The sequence below is a fragment of the Antennarius striatus genome, chromosome 5 (genome assembly GCF_040054535.1).
Source record: "Antennarius striatus isolate MH-2024 chromosome 5, ASM4005453v1, whole genome shotgun sequence".
NCBI lineage: Eukaryota > Metazoa > Chordata > Actinopteri > Lophiiformes > Antennariidae > Antennarius > Antennarius striatus.
The window spans coordinates 16,844,528-16,859,772 of NC_090780.1; the positions used below are offsets into that span (position 1 = coordinate 16,844,528).

Consider the following 15,245-nt stretch of genomic DNA (forward strand, 5'->3'; position numbering starts at 1 on the left):
GGTTTGTTGGTGGAGGAAAATGCCCTGCATGCTTTCTTCTTGTTTGGCCTGAGCATAGAGTGAAACATAATCATCATCATCATCATCATCATCATCATCTTCATCTTCATCATCATCATCGTCTAACACTTCCTTGTAGGTCATGTGGCTGGCTCATGCCATGTGATTTACTGCTCACATGACTGGAGAGTCGGTGCCGGTGTGTCAGTACTGACTTCCCCCCGGGGCGCGCCAGTGATTTGAAGTTCTCCCCTGTTAAAGCCGCCGGTCGTCGGTTTGATGTGCTCCATGTCTCCGCTCTCGCTGACCGTGGCTTTGTTTTCCGCAGGGCTCTGCGGTGCGTTCGCGGGACAGTTTTTTAACCCGAAGCAGCCATGCTATGTCCGAACACCCAGGAGGCACGGCTTCGGACTGAAGTGAGTTGAGCATATTTTTACTTCTTTCAAAAAATTAGTCTTTTAATAGTTTCAGAGAAGCATTAACTAAATAAATTTTTATCTAACTAACGTGCAACTGTTCTCTAAAGATAGCCTTTTATCAGCGGTTCCATCCGCCTGAGGTGACGTAAACGTCACCGGGATGTTCAAGTGTTCCAGGAAAATAATGGTTGAATTTGACCAAACGTGGGTTTGGGACAAGTTTGTTCAAACTGTGGTGGAAACCTTTTCTTGAATGTTTGTGGTCAAAGTCAAAACTGAAACGACTGAAGTTTTTCTTGAAGAGTGTTCCATGTTTTCACCTGAACACCAGTACGCGATGGACTCAGGATGTTTAAATAAATTCCCGAGGTTCTTGAACATAAATCTGAATCCCGTCAAATTACCAGAGATAGTGTATGGTCACTCTGTCCCAGGGCTGCCTTTTTAATCCTATTAATAACTCTTAGACTACAATTTATAACTACAATATATAACTGTTAGATTACTAAATGATGTCTGCCTCAAGTGTAAAGACCAATCATTTGACGTGGACAACTTCCTAAATGAGAAACTCTTTACTTGATGTTTTTTGTTGTTTTTTCTTGTGAATCTTTGAAGACAAAAAGACTTGGGGCCTCTAGAAACTTATGCCAGCTGTTTTTTATAATAGTTCAGGTCCGTTACAGCAGAACGTTTGACTCATGTTGTTTTCATAATACATTTATAATACATTTATAAAGAATTCATAGTACATACAGAGACCAACGTGGTAATAAATTCACATCTGTTGTCAGAAAACTGACCTTTGGTGAAGATGTATTGGCTTTTTTTCTTGATGTGTGACTATTATTCATCTATTACATTAAAAAAAAATAACGATTTCATTTAGTGTTGTTTACGATCGAGCGTGTTGAGCAGAACTAATGTATTTGATGGTCTCTCTCTGTCTACAGGACTGATCCTCTTCCCCATGATTATATAAAGATTAGTGATCTGCCCAAAGCGTGGGACTGGAGGAACATAAATGGTGTGAACTATGTGAGCACCACACGGAACCAGCACATCCCTCAGTACTGTGGCTCCTGCTGGGCCCACGGTAGCACCAGCGCCATGGCAGGTATGACTCAAGGTGTGGGGATCTGCCATAGGTGACCTGAAAACAAGCTGAGTCATTACGGGCTGACAATCCTCACATGACTGTCTTGATACAGAATGACTTTATCTTGTACTAACCTAGGCATGATTCAATAAAAGTTGTACATTTGCTCACCAGATCGTATCAACATTCAGCGGAAAGGAGCATGGCCGTCAGCATACCTATCAGTGCAGCACGTGATTGACTGTGGTAAAGCTGGATCCTGCCATGGGGGGGATCACAGTGGAGTCTGGGAGTACGCCAACACACATGGGATCCCAGATGAGACCTGTAACAACTACCAGGCTAAAGACCAACGTAAGTAACTTATAAGTGGACAAAAAATTACAATTACACTGTCTGAGTCTGAGTCTTGTTCTTTATCAGAGTGCCAACCCTTCAACCAATGTGGTACCTGCACCACGTTTGGAGTGTGCAACATCGTGAAGAACTACACCCTGTGGAAAGTGGGGGATTACGGAGATGTCAGTGGGAGGGACAAGATGATGGCGGAGATCTACGCGAGAGGACCAATCAGGTTCGTATTACAAATAAGCTTCCCAGGGGAAGAACCAGACAAGCAAAGGCCACAAGCAACTGCTACAGTCACACATGTTCAAACAAATCCAGTGGTGATAAGCGTGAACTGACAGCGTGACCACTTACAATGTGACCTGTTTGCTTCTGAAAGTTCATCTCTGATAAGGACGGAGGCAGAATGTGTTTCACAATGATTTAACTGAAAGCAGCAGTTCTACTAGTGAAACAAGCTACACTTTAAATACAAACATGATACAGCAACATTAAAGGCTGTGTAGTCTGAAACACCTGGCGTCAAAGATTTACACAAAAGAAGAAACACAAGTGCATATTAAATTTGTTTGGGTTTTGATAGACGTTAATGGGAAATGGAGACATAAAATAACTTGACGTATATACTACGAAATACCAACATTCTATCACTACAATTTTTTTTGTTACTTATTGAAAAATAGTATAAATATGGGGAAACTGAAGTGTGATTGGTAAAAAGAAGAAGCAGTTACTGTGGTGTGTGTGTCTGTGTGTGTCTAAGAGAAAGTAAGTAGTCTGTGGTATTTGTGTCCTCCAGCTGTGGGATTATGGCCACAAAGGAGCTTGATGCTTACACCGGAGGCGTCTTCTCCGAATATCATGAGGAGGCCTTCATCAACCACATAGTGTCTGTAGCAGGATGGGGAGTAGAGGATGGAGTTGAATACTGGATTGTTCGTAACTCCTGGGGAGAGCCGTGGGTAAGTCTTTGTTGAACATCAGAAGACGAGCACAGAGAAAGACGACTGGAGGAAGACTTGTTTCTAAGTTGTTGCATTCGGTCCGTTAACACCGTGTAAAAATATCATTAGTGTTGTTTAAGAAGGCTTTTATAGCCACCCGGTCTGTTTGATTACAGTGACTGATGAGTTAATAGATGCTGATTAAGTTTTCTCACCTCCTCAGGGAGAGAAGGGATGGCTTAGGATTGTAACCAGCGCCTACAAGGGAGGAAGTGGCAGCAAATACAACCTGGCTTTGGAGGAGGACTGCATGTTTGGAGTTCCAATCGTCCCCAAAGACTACATGTAGAAGAGATCAGCATCACTGCACTCTCTCAAGTCTCTGCTCTGGTGATGGGATGCTTTTTATATGCAAATTCTTAAAAAAGGGAATAAGTACAGATGTTTTTCATTTTGTAGGTATTCTTTGCATCTGAAATCAGGAACCGCTTCACTGTGCCAAGCTCATTCGTTTGAATATCAGCAGATGAGATTTTTTATCTTGTCATTCGTGCACATTGAGTCATTTTAATGTTTTGAATGAAACCTCAGCACTGAATTCAGCCACTACGCACTACATTTTCATTATACTCAGTCAATATGAAAGAAATTCCTCCATCGGCATTAAAAGCTTTTTGGTTTTAATTTAGCACTGCATTCTGACTCATCCAGTGGATTTTAGGATTTGTCATTCACTACTTTAATGATGCTGGAGTATGATATGTCAAAAAGATGAAATAAAAGTTTTAAGAGTGCCTTAAATGAAGTATGGAGTTGTAATCAGTCTTTCTCCACATAAAACAATCTGCACATTAGAAATATTCATCAACCTTCGCTTTACATCAGAGTCAATAAACACACAGCCTCATGAAATCCTTCCTCTTTATGACTTTTATTCTATTTAGATGACTTAATACCTTCACCTAATTTTTATGTGAAAGACATCTTCAGCATAACTCATCCATCTGCTCCACCTGCTTTGTGGAGATCTGATTGAAGGACAGAGGATGTATACAGAGATGGACAGAGTACTTGACCCCAGTACTTGAGTAAGAGTACAAATACTTCTGGTCAAAATTTAGTCCGCTACAAGTAAGAGTAGCCCAGTCAATACATTACTTGAGTAAAAGTAAAAAAGTACTTGCTTTTAAATGTACTTAAAGTAAAAGTAAGTAAATTCCTATTATCTTTGATGAGAATGGACCTGAATGATTTACTGTCATTTTACAATTTTATATATAGTACCTTGTATCTCTTGTTTTAGCGAAAACTCTTTGAAACCACCTGCACCAATGTGCTTGCCTGTAGAACCATTGTTATACTTTTTATAGATGTTGGGGAAGGCTATATACTATAGCCTTCCCCAACATCTATAAAAACGGAAATAAAATTAATGGAATTATCAAAGAGGACAATTATGTCCTTTTCACATTTAATTTAACAATTCCCCCCTTCCATACACACACAAGACCAAATGGAGCCATACAGGCCCAACCAAGTCGTTTAACTGGGGACCAAATGGAACCCCTAGAGGACACCCTGGTGGACTACTGGTGAGAACCACTGCTTTACAACAAACTAAAGCTCTGCCTTCAACAACTCAATGTTTACAGGAAGGACATATCCCAGTACCACAATATTTGTCTCCCCCAGACTGTCTGTCTCCCCCTGCCCCCCAGTCTGTGTGTCTCTGTGGCCCTGTGTCCGCCAGTCTCAGTCAGTCTGTAAAATTAAGTGACCAGAGGTCTCTAGGTGTGACTTTTGTCAGTTTTTCTTCGGCAAACACAATAAGCTTTTGAAATTGTACTTTTTCTTGTCTGAGTCCGCGTTGTCCTTTTTCACTTCTACAAACTCGAACATATCTTTAAGATGAGGCCATGGGTTTTCTTCCTCCGCCTCATAAAACTCCGGCTCATCATGTTCATCAGATTCAACGGAGGCTTCTTCGGCAGTCACCATTGCCACCGCGGTCTTGTTTTGAGCTGATTGGGTAGGGGATGACGTATTTCCGCTTTTACGTAAATCCCACTTGAGAACGTGTACTGTGATAGGTTTCCTTCTTTGACGAACACTGCGTGTGGCCAATTGCATTTTAGGGGTGGGGTTGGGCAAAAAACAACAACAGCAAACGTAAAAGTAACGAGTATTCATGAGCCTTCTCAGAAATTAACTCCAGTAAGAGTAAAAATCTTGAGTAAAGTAAAAATCCTCAGAATCTGTACTTAAGTACAGTACTTAAGTAAATTTACTCCGTTACTGTCCACCCCTGGATGTATACCATCATATGATTAAAAAAATGACCAATGCAATCAACCACATTCAGATTTTTATTTCAAAATAGCTTGATTAAACAAATTAAAATATACAGGCGAAAACATTTAGCTGCATCTTCAGAGGCTTTTCCTTCAGCTCATTTACCTTTTTTGGTGCCTCAACGGAAACTATAATTGACTTGGTCAAACAGTTCATCTCCAAGTCTTTGGTCGTCATGACGATAACGATTTGCTTTTCAATCTCAGCGTTCCTATCAGTTCATCATGATAAAGTTGGATTTGCAATGAGCTGAAAAATGAAAACATAACTACATGTCAGCACAAACAACGTCAACAATTAACCTTTCGGTGCATGATGGACCTAACGTCATCAGGAAGGTGGGGAATGTGTTTTTATCCCGTCACGTACCTATAAACTCAGCAACAGGGTCGTGTTCTCCCTCTGTGCGGATGGTTCCTGCGATGCTGTCATTCTCCAGGATGGGAAGAAAGAGCTGAACAAAGTCTGACGTGTAGGGAGGTGCAATCACATCCAGCACCTACAAAAAAATAGTTGTAAGGCTGCTGTGTTGACAAAGGTTTACTGATGGACTTTAGTATCATTTACATATACACCAGTTATGGTAATATTCAATCATTTGGAATGTTTCGTCTAACATTTACTCTCTTTCACCCTGTTTTGCTTTGTCCTCCTTCTCCTTTGAGAAATACCACATATCATGCTCTTAAGTTTTTAGCATTAACTTGCATTCCTTGTGGAGCAGATGGACTTAAGCTGCCTGATGTAGAGGACAGAAACACAGAGAGAGAACTGAAAAACCAAACTGAAACTCAGTGAAAAGCTCGATGAAACTGAAAGGAGCTGCTGAAATAAATCTCTACATTCAGTGCGTGAGCCCACACCACTACCATAACACAATGATTTACACTACACCTGTTGGGTGTAGTCTGCTTTCACTTCACTGTTGGGGAGATGTAAGGTCATAAGTATCAACCAGAGGTTGTTCTTTTTTTTTTTTTTTACCACCAGAGAAACGAGATCAGAAGCAGCTGTTATTACCTCTGTGACAAAATATCTGATGAGGGATATATCCGTGTTGAGCTTCTCCAGACACTTGCGAATGTACCCAACCACAGGCAGGACGTATCCACGACTCAGCAGATGAACCATTCTGTCCAGCAGAGTCTTCTTCAGCTCTAGCTGGGGGGGGGGGGGTAATAACCAGAGTCAGCTATGGAGTTGCTCATTTACAACACCCCCTTTAAAGGGGAAATAAGAACCATCAGAGTGACACAGCGTACCTGCTCCATGACATCCAGCTGGGAGTGCTCCGTCTCAAACAGCTTGATGAGCAGCTGGAGGACCTGGGGGTGGAGCAGCTGGTGACACGTGCAGATCTGCAGGGTGGAGGTTTATATGTGCTTGAATTAAAACATCATCTTAGAGAGAAAGTCAAATGTTTCATCTGGTCATATTGTCATACCTCATCCAATAAAGCTAAATGTACTGGGGTGTGGTCGGTCTGCAGCTGGAAGTACCGAGGTTCAGATACCGTCCAGTCCACCCATTTCAACACCCCCATAGCAACAACTGGAAACCTACAGACAATCAATCGTTTCAAGTCAGCCTTAGTTACAGAAACTTAAATTACTTCCAGCCCCCAGCAGCGAATGACACGCGAACATTTAAAGACATGTAGATCAATTATCACATTAAACAAAACCCCATGAAAAGAATTCATCTCTAAGTTTATTTACATCTCTGATAAATTTTTTGCAAACTGCTTATTTACTTATTTCTTTTTATAAAAATAATTGGAGTCTGATTTTCATCTCTACTATTGGCCAACCAACATCTAGATAGTCCTAGGGAGTGATGGAACGGCTTCTGTATTTTTGGAAAGTTAACCCAGCAAATGATCAAAAACCTACTTAAAAAGTGGAAACTGGAACTGAAGCCAAATAAAAGTGAATGACAAGTCATTCATGCAGTGACATAATGAGCTCTGGTGTTACTTAAAAGTCTGTTACCCTGTCAATATTTTTCTACTAGTTAAGTAAATAACACAAATGTTTTACTTCTGGCATTCATCAATAAAGTGGCACCAAACCAAAAACTTGTTCCCTCAAAAATAAAACGTTGTTAAATCACCTGATGCACTGGTACAAAGTCCCGAGCTCAGCAACGAGCTCTGTGGCTCCTTTGTTCTCATTGCAGCACAGGTTGTGTACAGTCTCGATGGCCTTTGAGGTGGACTTCAACTCATCTTTATTGATGTTTACTCGCTTGTTCTGGGATTGAATGGATAAGTCAAAGGGAACAGGAAACAATGAGCATTCAACTCAAGAAATATGAAGTTTACAATTAACTTCCTTGAAATGCTAATCAAAATCAAAATCACTACTCTAAACCATGTCTGACCCTTCATGAATTCTCTCTACCTTTTTCCACGTTTCGACCACACTGGCGGCGTAGGCCAAGATGTGGATGTATTTGTGTTTGTGGTCTTGGTTGATCTTTGATCCGGGCTTAAACAACGACTGCATGAACAGGTCAAGGAAAGCAGGGACTCTGATCTAAAGAGACACATTATTACAGTTAGCGACATCATAATAAGCACATAGTGGACAGAAACATGTCACCGTCGCCCCACCCTCACCAGCTCCACAGGAGGTGGGTCCATGCTGCTGAACATCTTGAACAGAACTGTGATATCTGCAGGATTCAGGGCTCCTTTGGACAACATGGCCCCCAGAGCCTGACAGGCTCGTGGGTAAGCTGCTGCTGTGCCGAGTGCGAGGGTGATCTGACTGGCATCATGGCCTCTGTCATTCAAACCACAAGCATTGGATTAACATTATGAGTGAAGCTGCACCACTCTCTATCACAGGGAAGAGGTTTTGCTGTTGTTAATGGTCCAGATGCCGTGTTGGAGTCTGTATGATCAACTGTGACTCCTATGATTCTGGACAGTTAAAACATCCAGTCGAGCTGAATTTGTGTTGGAATGACAGAAAACTTACCGCTCGTGCGCAGACTTCTGCACCTCCTGTCCGATCCGACGAACAGCTGATCCGCCCTGCTCCTCCTGAGCGAGTATGGACATCATCGCCTGGGCAAAAAGGTACGTGTGCTCACCGTGACAAACCATCTTCTGTAGGAGAGAGGAGGGAACAACTCACTGAGTGATTTCACACACTGTGAAACAATTCATCATTTAAAAGTAAACTGCCACTAATACAAATAAATCAGGTCAAACAACGATTCTTAGTCTATTAAATGCCAGAAGAAACAAAAACTGCCATTACAGTCTTACCTAAGAGAAGACAACACTTTTAGTTTTCAGATTTTAGGCAGATTTGATACAAACGTGTTTGAAAAAAACCCACAATATTTGAAACAAATTCCAGCAAGATGTGCAGATCTTAAATTCAGACTTGACCATTCTATCCACAAACATGACAACTCGCATCACGGGTCAAGTCTGCACCTCTTTAATGACGCAGAAACAAGCAGAGTAAAACTCACAGCAAACTCTGGCAGGTTCTTCTCCAGGTTTTCTTCTCCACCATCCAACAATGTGGCCAAAGACGTCCTCAGTACACGAGAGAAAACCTCCAGCTGCTGACAAGCTGTAGATACGCTGGTGATTTCACCCTGATAACCTGCATCTGAAATGAGCTACACACACACACACACACACACACACACACTTTAGGCAATGCAACAAATATATATAGACTCAGAGAATTTCTTTTTTTTTCATGAATATATTCAGGATGAAATTTGTCAAAAACACAAGAGGGGGGAGGGGATTAAATCATGAAAAAAATAAGCAATCAACAGGCCTAATTCTTTTTTAGGTGAATGCAGTGCTTCTCAAATTATCTTCTGTTAAGCCACCCCCCCCCACACACACACACACATACTCTTGGTATGTGTGTGTGTATGTGCTCTGAACCCTACACCATAACAGAGGAGTAAATACTCCCTGCACAGACTCTATTAATTACAGTTAATGACACGTTACATGTAGACGTTAAAGTTCCACTGTCACTGTCGGATTTCGTGTGGCTTTTTTGACTTTCCTGTAACCTTTAAACAACATCTCTGCAAAATTCTTAGGAGGGAACAACACACTTCTGGCCCATTGACAGCAATGAAAAGAAGACTGTTCAGGCTGGACGTTCACGTAATTTCAAATTATTTTAATATCTGAAGGGGTTGTCCACCATCACAACATTTGTAGTGGCCAAATGATATATTGGATCTCCTGGGGATAAGTGGTGCTTGGGTATAAGTAGGTACCAATGTTGGCTGAGTTTGGTTTTTGCCTGAGTTTGGTGTCTGCCAGTTTTTTGACTGCTGAACGCTGAACGTTTTACAATTTGATGTTAACTATTGATGTTAACAATTTATTTCCATTTAATGGAAATAAAACAGAGTACTGTAATCACACATAAAGTGGCATGTTGGATTTTTGATGACCATGAAGCGCATCATCGCGTGTAAGTGTAATCTAAGTGTGGAGGAACACCTCAGTGGATTAAAGCTTGGCTTAGCCTCTACACCACTCAAGGATAAAATTTATTCAGCAGAGGTAGAGATATTAAATCCAGAGGGAGGATCACCCCCCCTTCCCATCAAATTGCACCATGAGTAAAATAATAATAGCATAATCAGATAACTCAGAACCTGTACCCTTGCCAGCGCCACCAGTTTACCTTCACAGTGAAGTTGAGCATCAGACAGTCTGGATGAGCCTCCGCCAATTTATAGAAAAGATCTCTCCATGTTGTGTGTGCGATCATCTGCTCCAGCCAAGCAGGAGTCTGAAAACATGGCACACAGGATCGGTTTAGTTCACATGAGCTCATTTTACATGAGCCTGAACAGTAAAACCTTTCCTCAAGTGTTTAGGATGATTTACAAAAAAAAAAAAAGGAAGAGTGTTTAAAAAATCGTCTCACCTCTCCCTCTACTGTGAAAATAGAATCTGCTTTCTGAGGGTCAAAGTGTTTTATCAGGAGACTCTTGAGGTGATTTTCTACTCGCTCTTGAACCTGAGCGGGTTCTACACCTATAGTCAAAATGAATGAGTTACAGATTAATGACATCATCAGGTAAAGGTCTGATTAAGGGAAGGGTTATTTTTAGAACTGCAACGATTAATCCAGAGCCAGAAAACAAAGCCGGATGATGTGTGATGTACCCATCTGGATGAGCCACTCTGCCAGCAGATTAACGGTTTGAGCCACAGCAGAATAGTTTTCAGAGAGAAGTTGGATGACGTGTTCAGGAGAGCCCCCAGCTAGGAAATAACTGAAGGAAGACACACAACTCATCATCTTCTGTCAACTGTCAGTGTACACACCTAGTGTTCTGTGCAGTTTTTACATGTTTGAGTGTTTTCTGTCACATTTAAAAATGAAGGGTTTAAATCCTGAGGTACTTATCACTTAATATGATATTTGTCTGAGAAAAGAGGTGTTTACCTTTTAAGTGTGTTGAAGATAGTGGGCTCCATGATGTAATCCCTGCTGGAGAATCTCTGCAGACAAGTTTCTTGGGTTTTCCCATTATTTTTCCCATCACCATAGCCCTCCTGAAAGACAAATGGATTTGTGTTTTGTTACACTCGTGGATTTTCTGTCTTGAATTGCAACATGGATTCCCTTTCTCTCTTATCCTGCAATAAATGTATGAGGGGACAACAATTAACAAACACCAGAAAACACTCAGAGAGAACAAAACTCTAAGTCGCTATGACTTTGAAAACCTGAAAATAGTTTGTAGATTATGAAAAACAACAAAGGAATAAAGGATGATTCTTCAATTGTCAAATGACATACTGCCACGTCTTGACCTGGAACACCACTCATAGCTTTTTCTTATTAGCTTGTCTTTGTTTTTTTCTTAATTAATCCATTGGTTTTAGGAATTTTTTATATGAAAGCTAAAACCCTCCCAAATTATGTTTAATATACTAAAACATACTTGCTTCACCCTTGAAAAATTGATCCTTTAATAAACACAGAAAGGTCAGTTTTTGGCAAGACAAAAGTTTTGTCACATACGGAGTTGTGTAAAAATTAAATAATTTACTTCAAATACAAAAATATGTTGCATAACATTAGTGAATTAATTAGCGGTGCTGGGAGATTCATATTCATTATCTTGTATGACTTCCATGAACTTTAAAATTCATACAATTTATTGATGAAGTCTTCAGGAACAGCACCAAATTCAGGTCACCAAATGTCCCTCCCTTTATTGGAGGCAATGTCCATCGTTTGTGGAAAGTTTATCAGCATCTGCCCCTCCAAGTTCCTTTCCTGGATGCCACACTGCCTCATCACTTCTTCATCACCTCTACTTGCTTCCTCAACATGTACATTATGGTTATGGGGCATGTCTCTGCCCCTCTCTGACGCAAAAACATATCGTCCCCAACTAAATATGCATTAAGTCCCTGATCGAGGCTACTTTCTCGATCTGGACACAATTGTTTATAACGAACATTGAACTCGGTATTGAAAATGATCAAATTTATAGTGAACGTGTATCCTCGGTTTCCATGGCCACCATGATACCGCTGGATGTCTTATCTCAGCACCCACATGGAGATGTGGAAACGTCGGTCTCACACATCGTCCATGTGTGAGCTAGAAACAGTGTGGGCTTGTGATGCTAGTAACAGCTAGCTCCACCTAGCTAACGGCTGTAGCAGCCGAACAGCTCACCAGGCTGCCCTCCTTTCCTTCCCAGTCTCCCGCACAGCTGTACGATTCTTCGTCCATGACGACGGGAAAGAAGGGACGCTCACAAAAATAACCTGACGTGAACCCTTCTGCTGCTGATGAGGATGATGCTGATGCTGGAAGCAGCTAGCTAGCTGAAAGCTAACAACAAGAGGTGGAAAATGGCGCGAGAGGCCACACCCCCTACCCGCCCACCTCATTATTATTCATGTCTCTTTTAACATGACGCGTCCCTAGAGTTCCGGAACTCAGGTTTGTTCCTGTTGTTGTCTCTTGTTAGTGTTAATTTACTTTATTGTCCCCATGGGGAAATTATTTTACATTATTTTTATCTTTATAAATAATAATAATTATCTTTATTTTTTAAACATACAGTACATCCATCCATCCACTGCTTATCCCTTATTCCACTCTGTGGAACAACCTGAGGACAAGTGTTTCATTTTTCTATTTTGCTGGCAGGCTTATGTGTACAATCTATAGCAATACAGTAATTGCACAGTTATGTTATTATTATTTGTTATTTATTTCATTTTAATTTGTTTTTGTTTTCTCTACTGTTACTACTAAGCTACAGTATTTGCACAACTATAGTATTTTTGATATTATATACAATAAATGTTTGTTTATACCTCATTCTGGTCTATATGTCCACTTATTGAGCAAATTGTTTCAAAAGATAGAGGACTGGATGCACTGTCAAGAGTCTTGGTTTACATGCAATGATGTAGTACTATTAGTAAGAATCCTACGCATCGTACTGCACCACTGCATGCATCACTGCATGTAAACAGAAAACAGCTTCTCTTAAGCAAATGCAAATGCTACTGTAGGATTTCCATTTGCTTAAGAGAAGCTGTTTTCTTTAGTTGATGACTTTACTTTGATAACATTAACACCACAGCCCTACAAGCCACCAGACACCCCAATACTGTATTCTTCTAATTCTATGGTTTCTGCCTTAAAACGTCCAAAATTTTTCACCGGCACCGAACGCCACTCCAAGGGCCCCTGAATAGAGGGCCTGCCTAGGGCCCCCTGGAGGCTTCAGCCGGCACTGCTCCGGGGGGAGCCCGAGGTGTTCCCAGGCCAGCCGAGAGACACTGTCCCTCCAGCGTGTCCTCGGTCTTCCTCGAGGTCTCCTCCCGGTAGGACATGTCCGGAACACCTCCCCAGGGAGGCTTCCAGGAGGCATCCGGAACAGATGCCCGAGCCACGTCAGCTGGCTCTGCTCAAGGCGGAGGAGCGGCGGCTCTAGTCCGAGCTCCTCCCTGGTGACTGAGCTCCTCACCCTATCTCTAAGGGTGTGCCCAGCCACTCTACGGAGGAAACTCATTTCAGCCGCTTGTATTCGGGATCTTGTTCTTTCGGTCATGACCCAAAGCTCATGACCATAGGTGAGAGTAGGAATGTAGATTGACCGGTAAATCGAGAGCTTCGTCTTGCGACTCAGCTCCTTCTTCACCACGACACACCTATACAGCGACTGCATCACTGCAGAAGCTGCACCGATCCGTCTGTCAAGCTCACGTTCCATCCTTCCCTCACTCGTGAACAAGACCCCAAGATACTTAAACTCCTCCACTTGGGGCGAAGACTCTCCACCGACCTGAAGAGGGCACACAACCCTTTTCCGGTCGAGAACCATGGCCTCAGATTTAGAGGTGCTGATCCTCATCCCACTTGCGTCACACTCAGCTGCAAACCTTCCCAGGGTATGCTGAAGGTCCAGGTTTGATGAGGCCAACAGGACAACATTGTCTGCAAAAAGCAGAGATGAAATCCTTTGGTCACCAAACCGGACTCCCTCCGGACCCTGGCTGCGTAGAAATTCTGTCCATAAAGATTATGAACAGAACCGGTGATAGAGGGCAGCCCTGCCAGAGTCCAACATGCACCTGGGACAGGTCTGACTTACTGCCTGCAATGCGAACCAAGCTCTGGCTTCGGTCATACAGGGACCGGACAGCCCTCAGCAAGGGGCCCGGGACCCCATACTCCCGAAGCACTCCCCACAAGATACCACAAGGGACATGATCGAATGCCTTTTCTAGATCCACAAAACACATGTGGACTGGTTGGGAAAACTCCCATGAACCCTCAAGCACTCGATGGAGAGTGTAGAGCTGGTCCAATGTTCCACGACCAGGACGAAAACCGCATTGCTCCTCCTGAATCCGTAGTTTTACTATCGGTCTAATCCTCCTCTCCAGCACCCTGGAGTAGACTTTCCCAGGGGGGCTGAGGAGTGTGATCCCCCTTTAGTTGGAACACACCCTCCTGTCCCCCTTTTTGAAAAGAGGGACCACCGCCCCGGTCTGCCAATCCAGAGGTACTGTCCCCGACTGCCATGCGATGTTACAGAGACGTGTCAACCATGACAGTCCCTGCACATCCAGAGACTTGAGGTACTCAGGGCAAATCTCATCCACCCCTGGTGCTTTGCCACCGAGGAGTTTGGCAACCACCTCGGTGACTTCAGCTTGGGTGATGGACGAGTCCACCTCTGAGACCTCAGCCTCTGCTTCCTCTGTGTAGGACATGGCAGTGGGATTGAGGAGATCCTCAAAGTATTCTTTCTACCACCCGACAATATCTCCAGTTGAGGTTAGCAGCTCTCCGCCTCTACTGTAAACAGTGTTGGCTGTGCACCGCTTTCCCCCTCCTGAGGCGATGAATGGTTTGTCAGAATTTCTTCGAGGCTGACCGATAGTCGTCCTCCATGGCCTCCCCAAACTCTTCCCAGACCCGAGTTTTTGCCTCTGCGACTACTCAAGCTGCAGTACGCCTGGCCTGCCTGAACCCGTCAACTGCCTCCGGAGTCCCACAATTCAAGAAGATTTGATAGAACTCCTTCTTCAGCTTGACGGCATCCCTTACTTCCGGTGTCGACCACCGGGTTCGGGGGTTACCGCCGCAAAAGGGATTAACCCCTCTCAAGGGTTTGGTTCCAGAGCCCAAGCTGTGGGTGGACGTTAGCTCGACTATATCCAGTCGGTACCTCTCAACCTCCCCCACAAGCTCTGGCGCCATTCCCCCCAGTGAGGCGACATTCCATGTCCCTAGAGCTAGACTCTTTGTCTAGGGATTGGGTCGTCGGGCCCCATGCTGATGACTGCCACCCAATCCACACCGCACCCGTCCCCTACGGTTTCCTCAGCGGGTGATGAGTCCACCAGAAGTTGGGCCCATGTCGTCCTTTCGGGCTGAGCCCAGCCGGGCCCCGTGGGCAGAGGCCCGGCCACCAGGCGCTCATATATGAGCCCCAACCTGGCTTCAGGGTGGAGCCCCGGCTGCACCATACCAGGTGACGTCACGGTCCTTGATTTTTTACTCATCATAAGGGTTTTTGTGCTGCTCT

General features: G+C 43.2%; 2 protein-coding genes across 2 annotated transcripts; one reads left to right on the forward strand and one right to left on the reverse strand.

The window, feature by feature from the left end:
* The first annotated feature begins 156 nt into the window (after positions 1-156).
* ctsz (cathepsin Z) lies at positions 157-3,611 on the forward strand. The gene is made up of 6 exons (XM_068315870.1): positions 157-416; positions 1,373-1,536; positions 1,693-1,872; positions 1,942-2,092; positions 2,666-2,828; positions 3,034-3,611. Exons 1-6 carry the CDS (start codon positions 280-282, stop codon positions 3,157-3,159), a joined length of 921 nt encoding a protein of 306 aa, XP_068171971.1. The 5' UTR covers positions 157-279; the 3' UTR covers positions 3,160-3,611.
* A 1,552-nt stretch (positions 3,612-5,163) lies between these two features.
* nelfcd (negative elongation factor complex member C/D) lies at positions 5,164-12,062 on the reverse strand. Its single transcript, XM_068315561.1, has 15 exons — positions 11,867-12,062; positions 10,619-10,728; positions 10,336-10,445; positions 10,094-10,203; positions 9,848-9,955; positions 8,652-8,804; positions 8,147-8,277; positions 7,783-7,948; positions 7,565-7,699; positions 7,275-7,414; positions 6,607-6,721; positions 6,425-6,520; positions 6,183-6,323; positions 5,532-5,661; positions 5,164-5,411 (listed from the first exon to the last, which is right to left on the reverse strand). Exons 1-15 carry the CDS (start codon positions 11,921-11,923, stop codon positions 5,377-5,379), a joined length of 1,737 nt encoding a protein of 578 aa, XP_068171662.1. The 5' UTR covers positions 11,924-12,062; the 3' UTR covers positions 5,164-5,376.
* Between the last annotated feature and the right edge of the window lie 3,183 nt (positions 12,063-15,245).

Coding starts and splice junctions, on each gene's coding strand:
- nelfcd (XM_068315561.1), bottom strand. CDS start 11,923: ATGGACGAAGAATCGTACAGCTGTGCGGGAGACTGGGAAGGAAAGGAG. Junction 7,949..8,146: donor CAGAAGTCTGCGCACGAGCG/GTAAGTTTTCTG, acceptor TTTGAATGACAG/AGGCCATGATGCCAGTCAGA. Junction 6,521..6,606: donor ATTTAGCTTTATTGGATGAG/GTATGACAATAT, acceptor TCCACCCTGCAG/ATCTGCACGTGTCACCAGCT.
- ctsz (XM_068315870.1), top strand. CDS start 280: ATGTGCTCCATGTCTCCGCTCTCGCTGACCGTGGCTTTGTTTTCCGCA. Junction 417..1,372: donor AGGCACGGCTTCGGACTGAA/GTGAGTTGAGCA, acceptor CTCTGTCTACAG/GACTGATCCTCTTCCCCATG. Junction 1,873..1,941: donor CTACCAGGCTAAAGACCAAC/GTAAGTAACTTA, acceptor GTTCTTTATCAG/AGTGCCAACCCTTCAACCAA.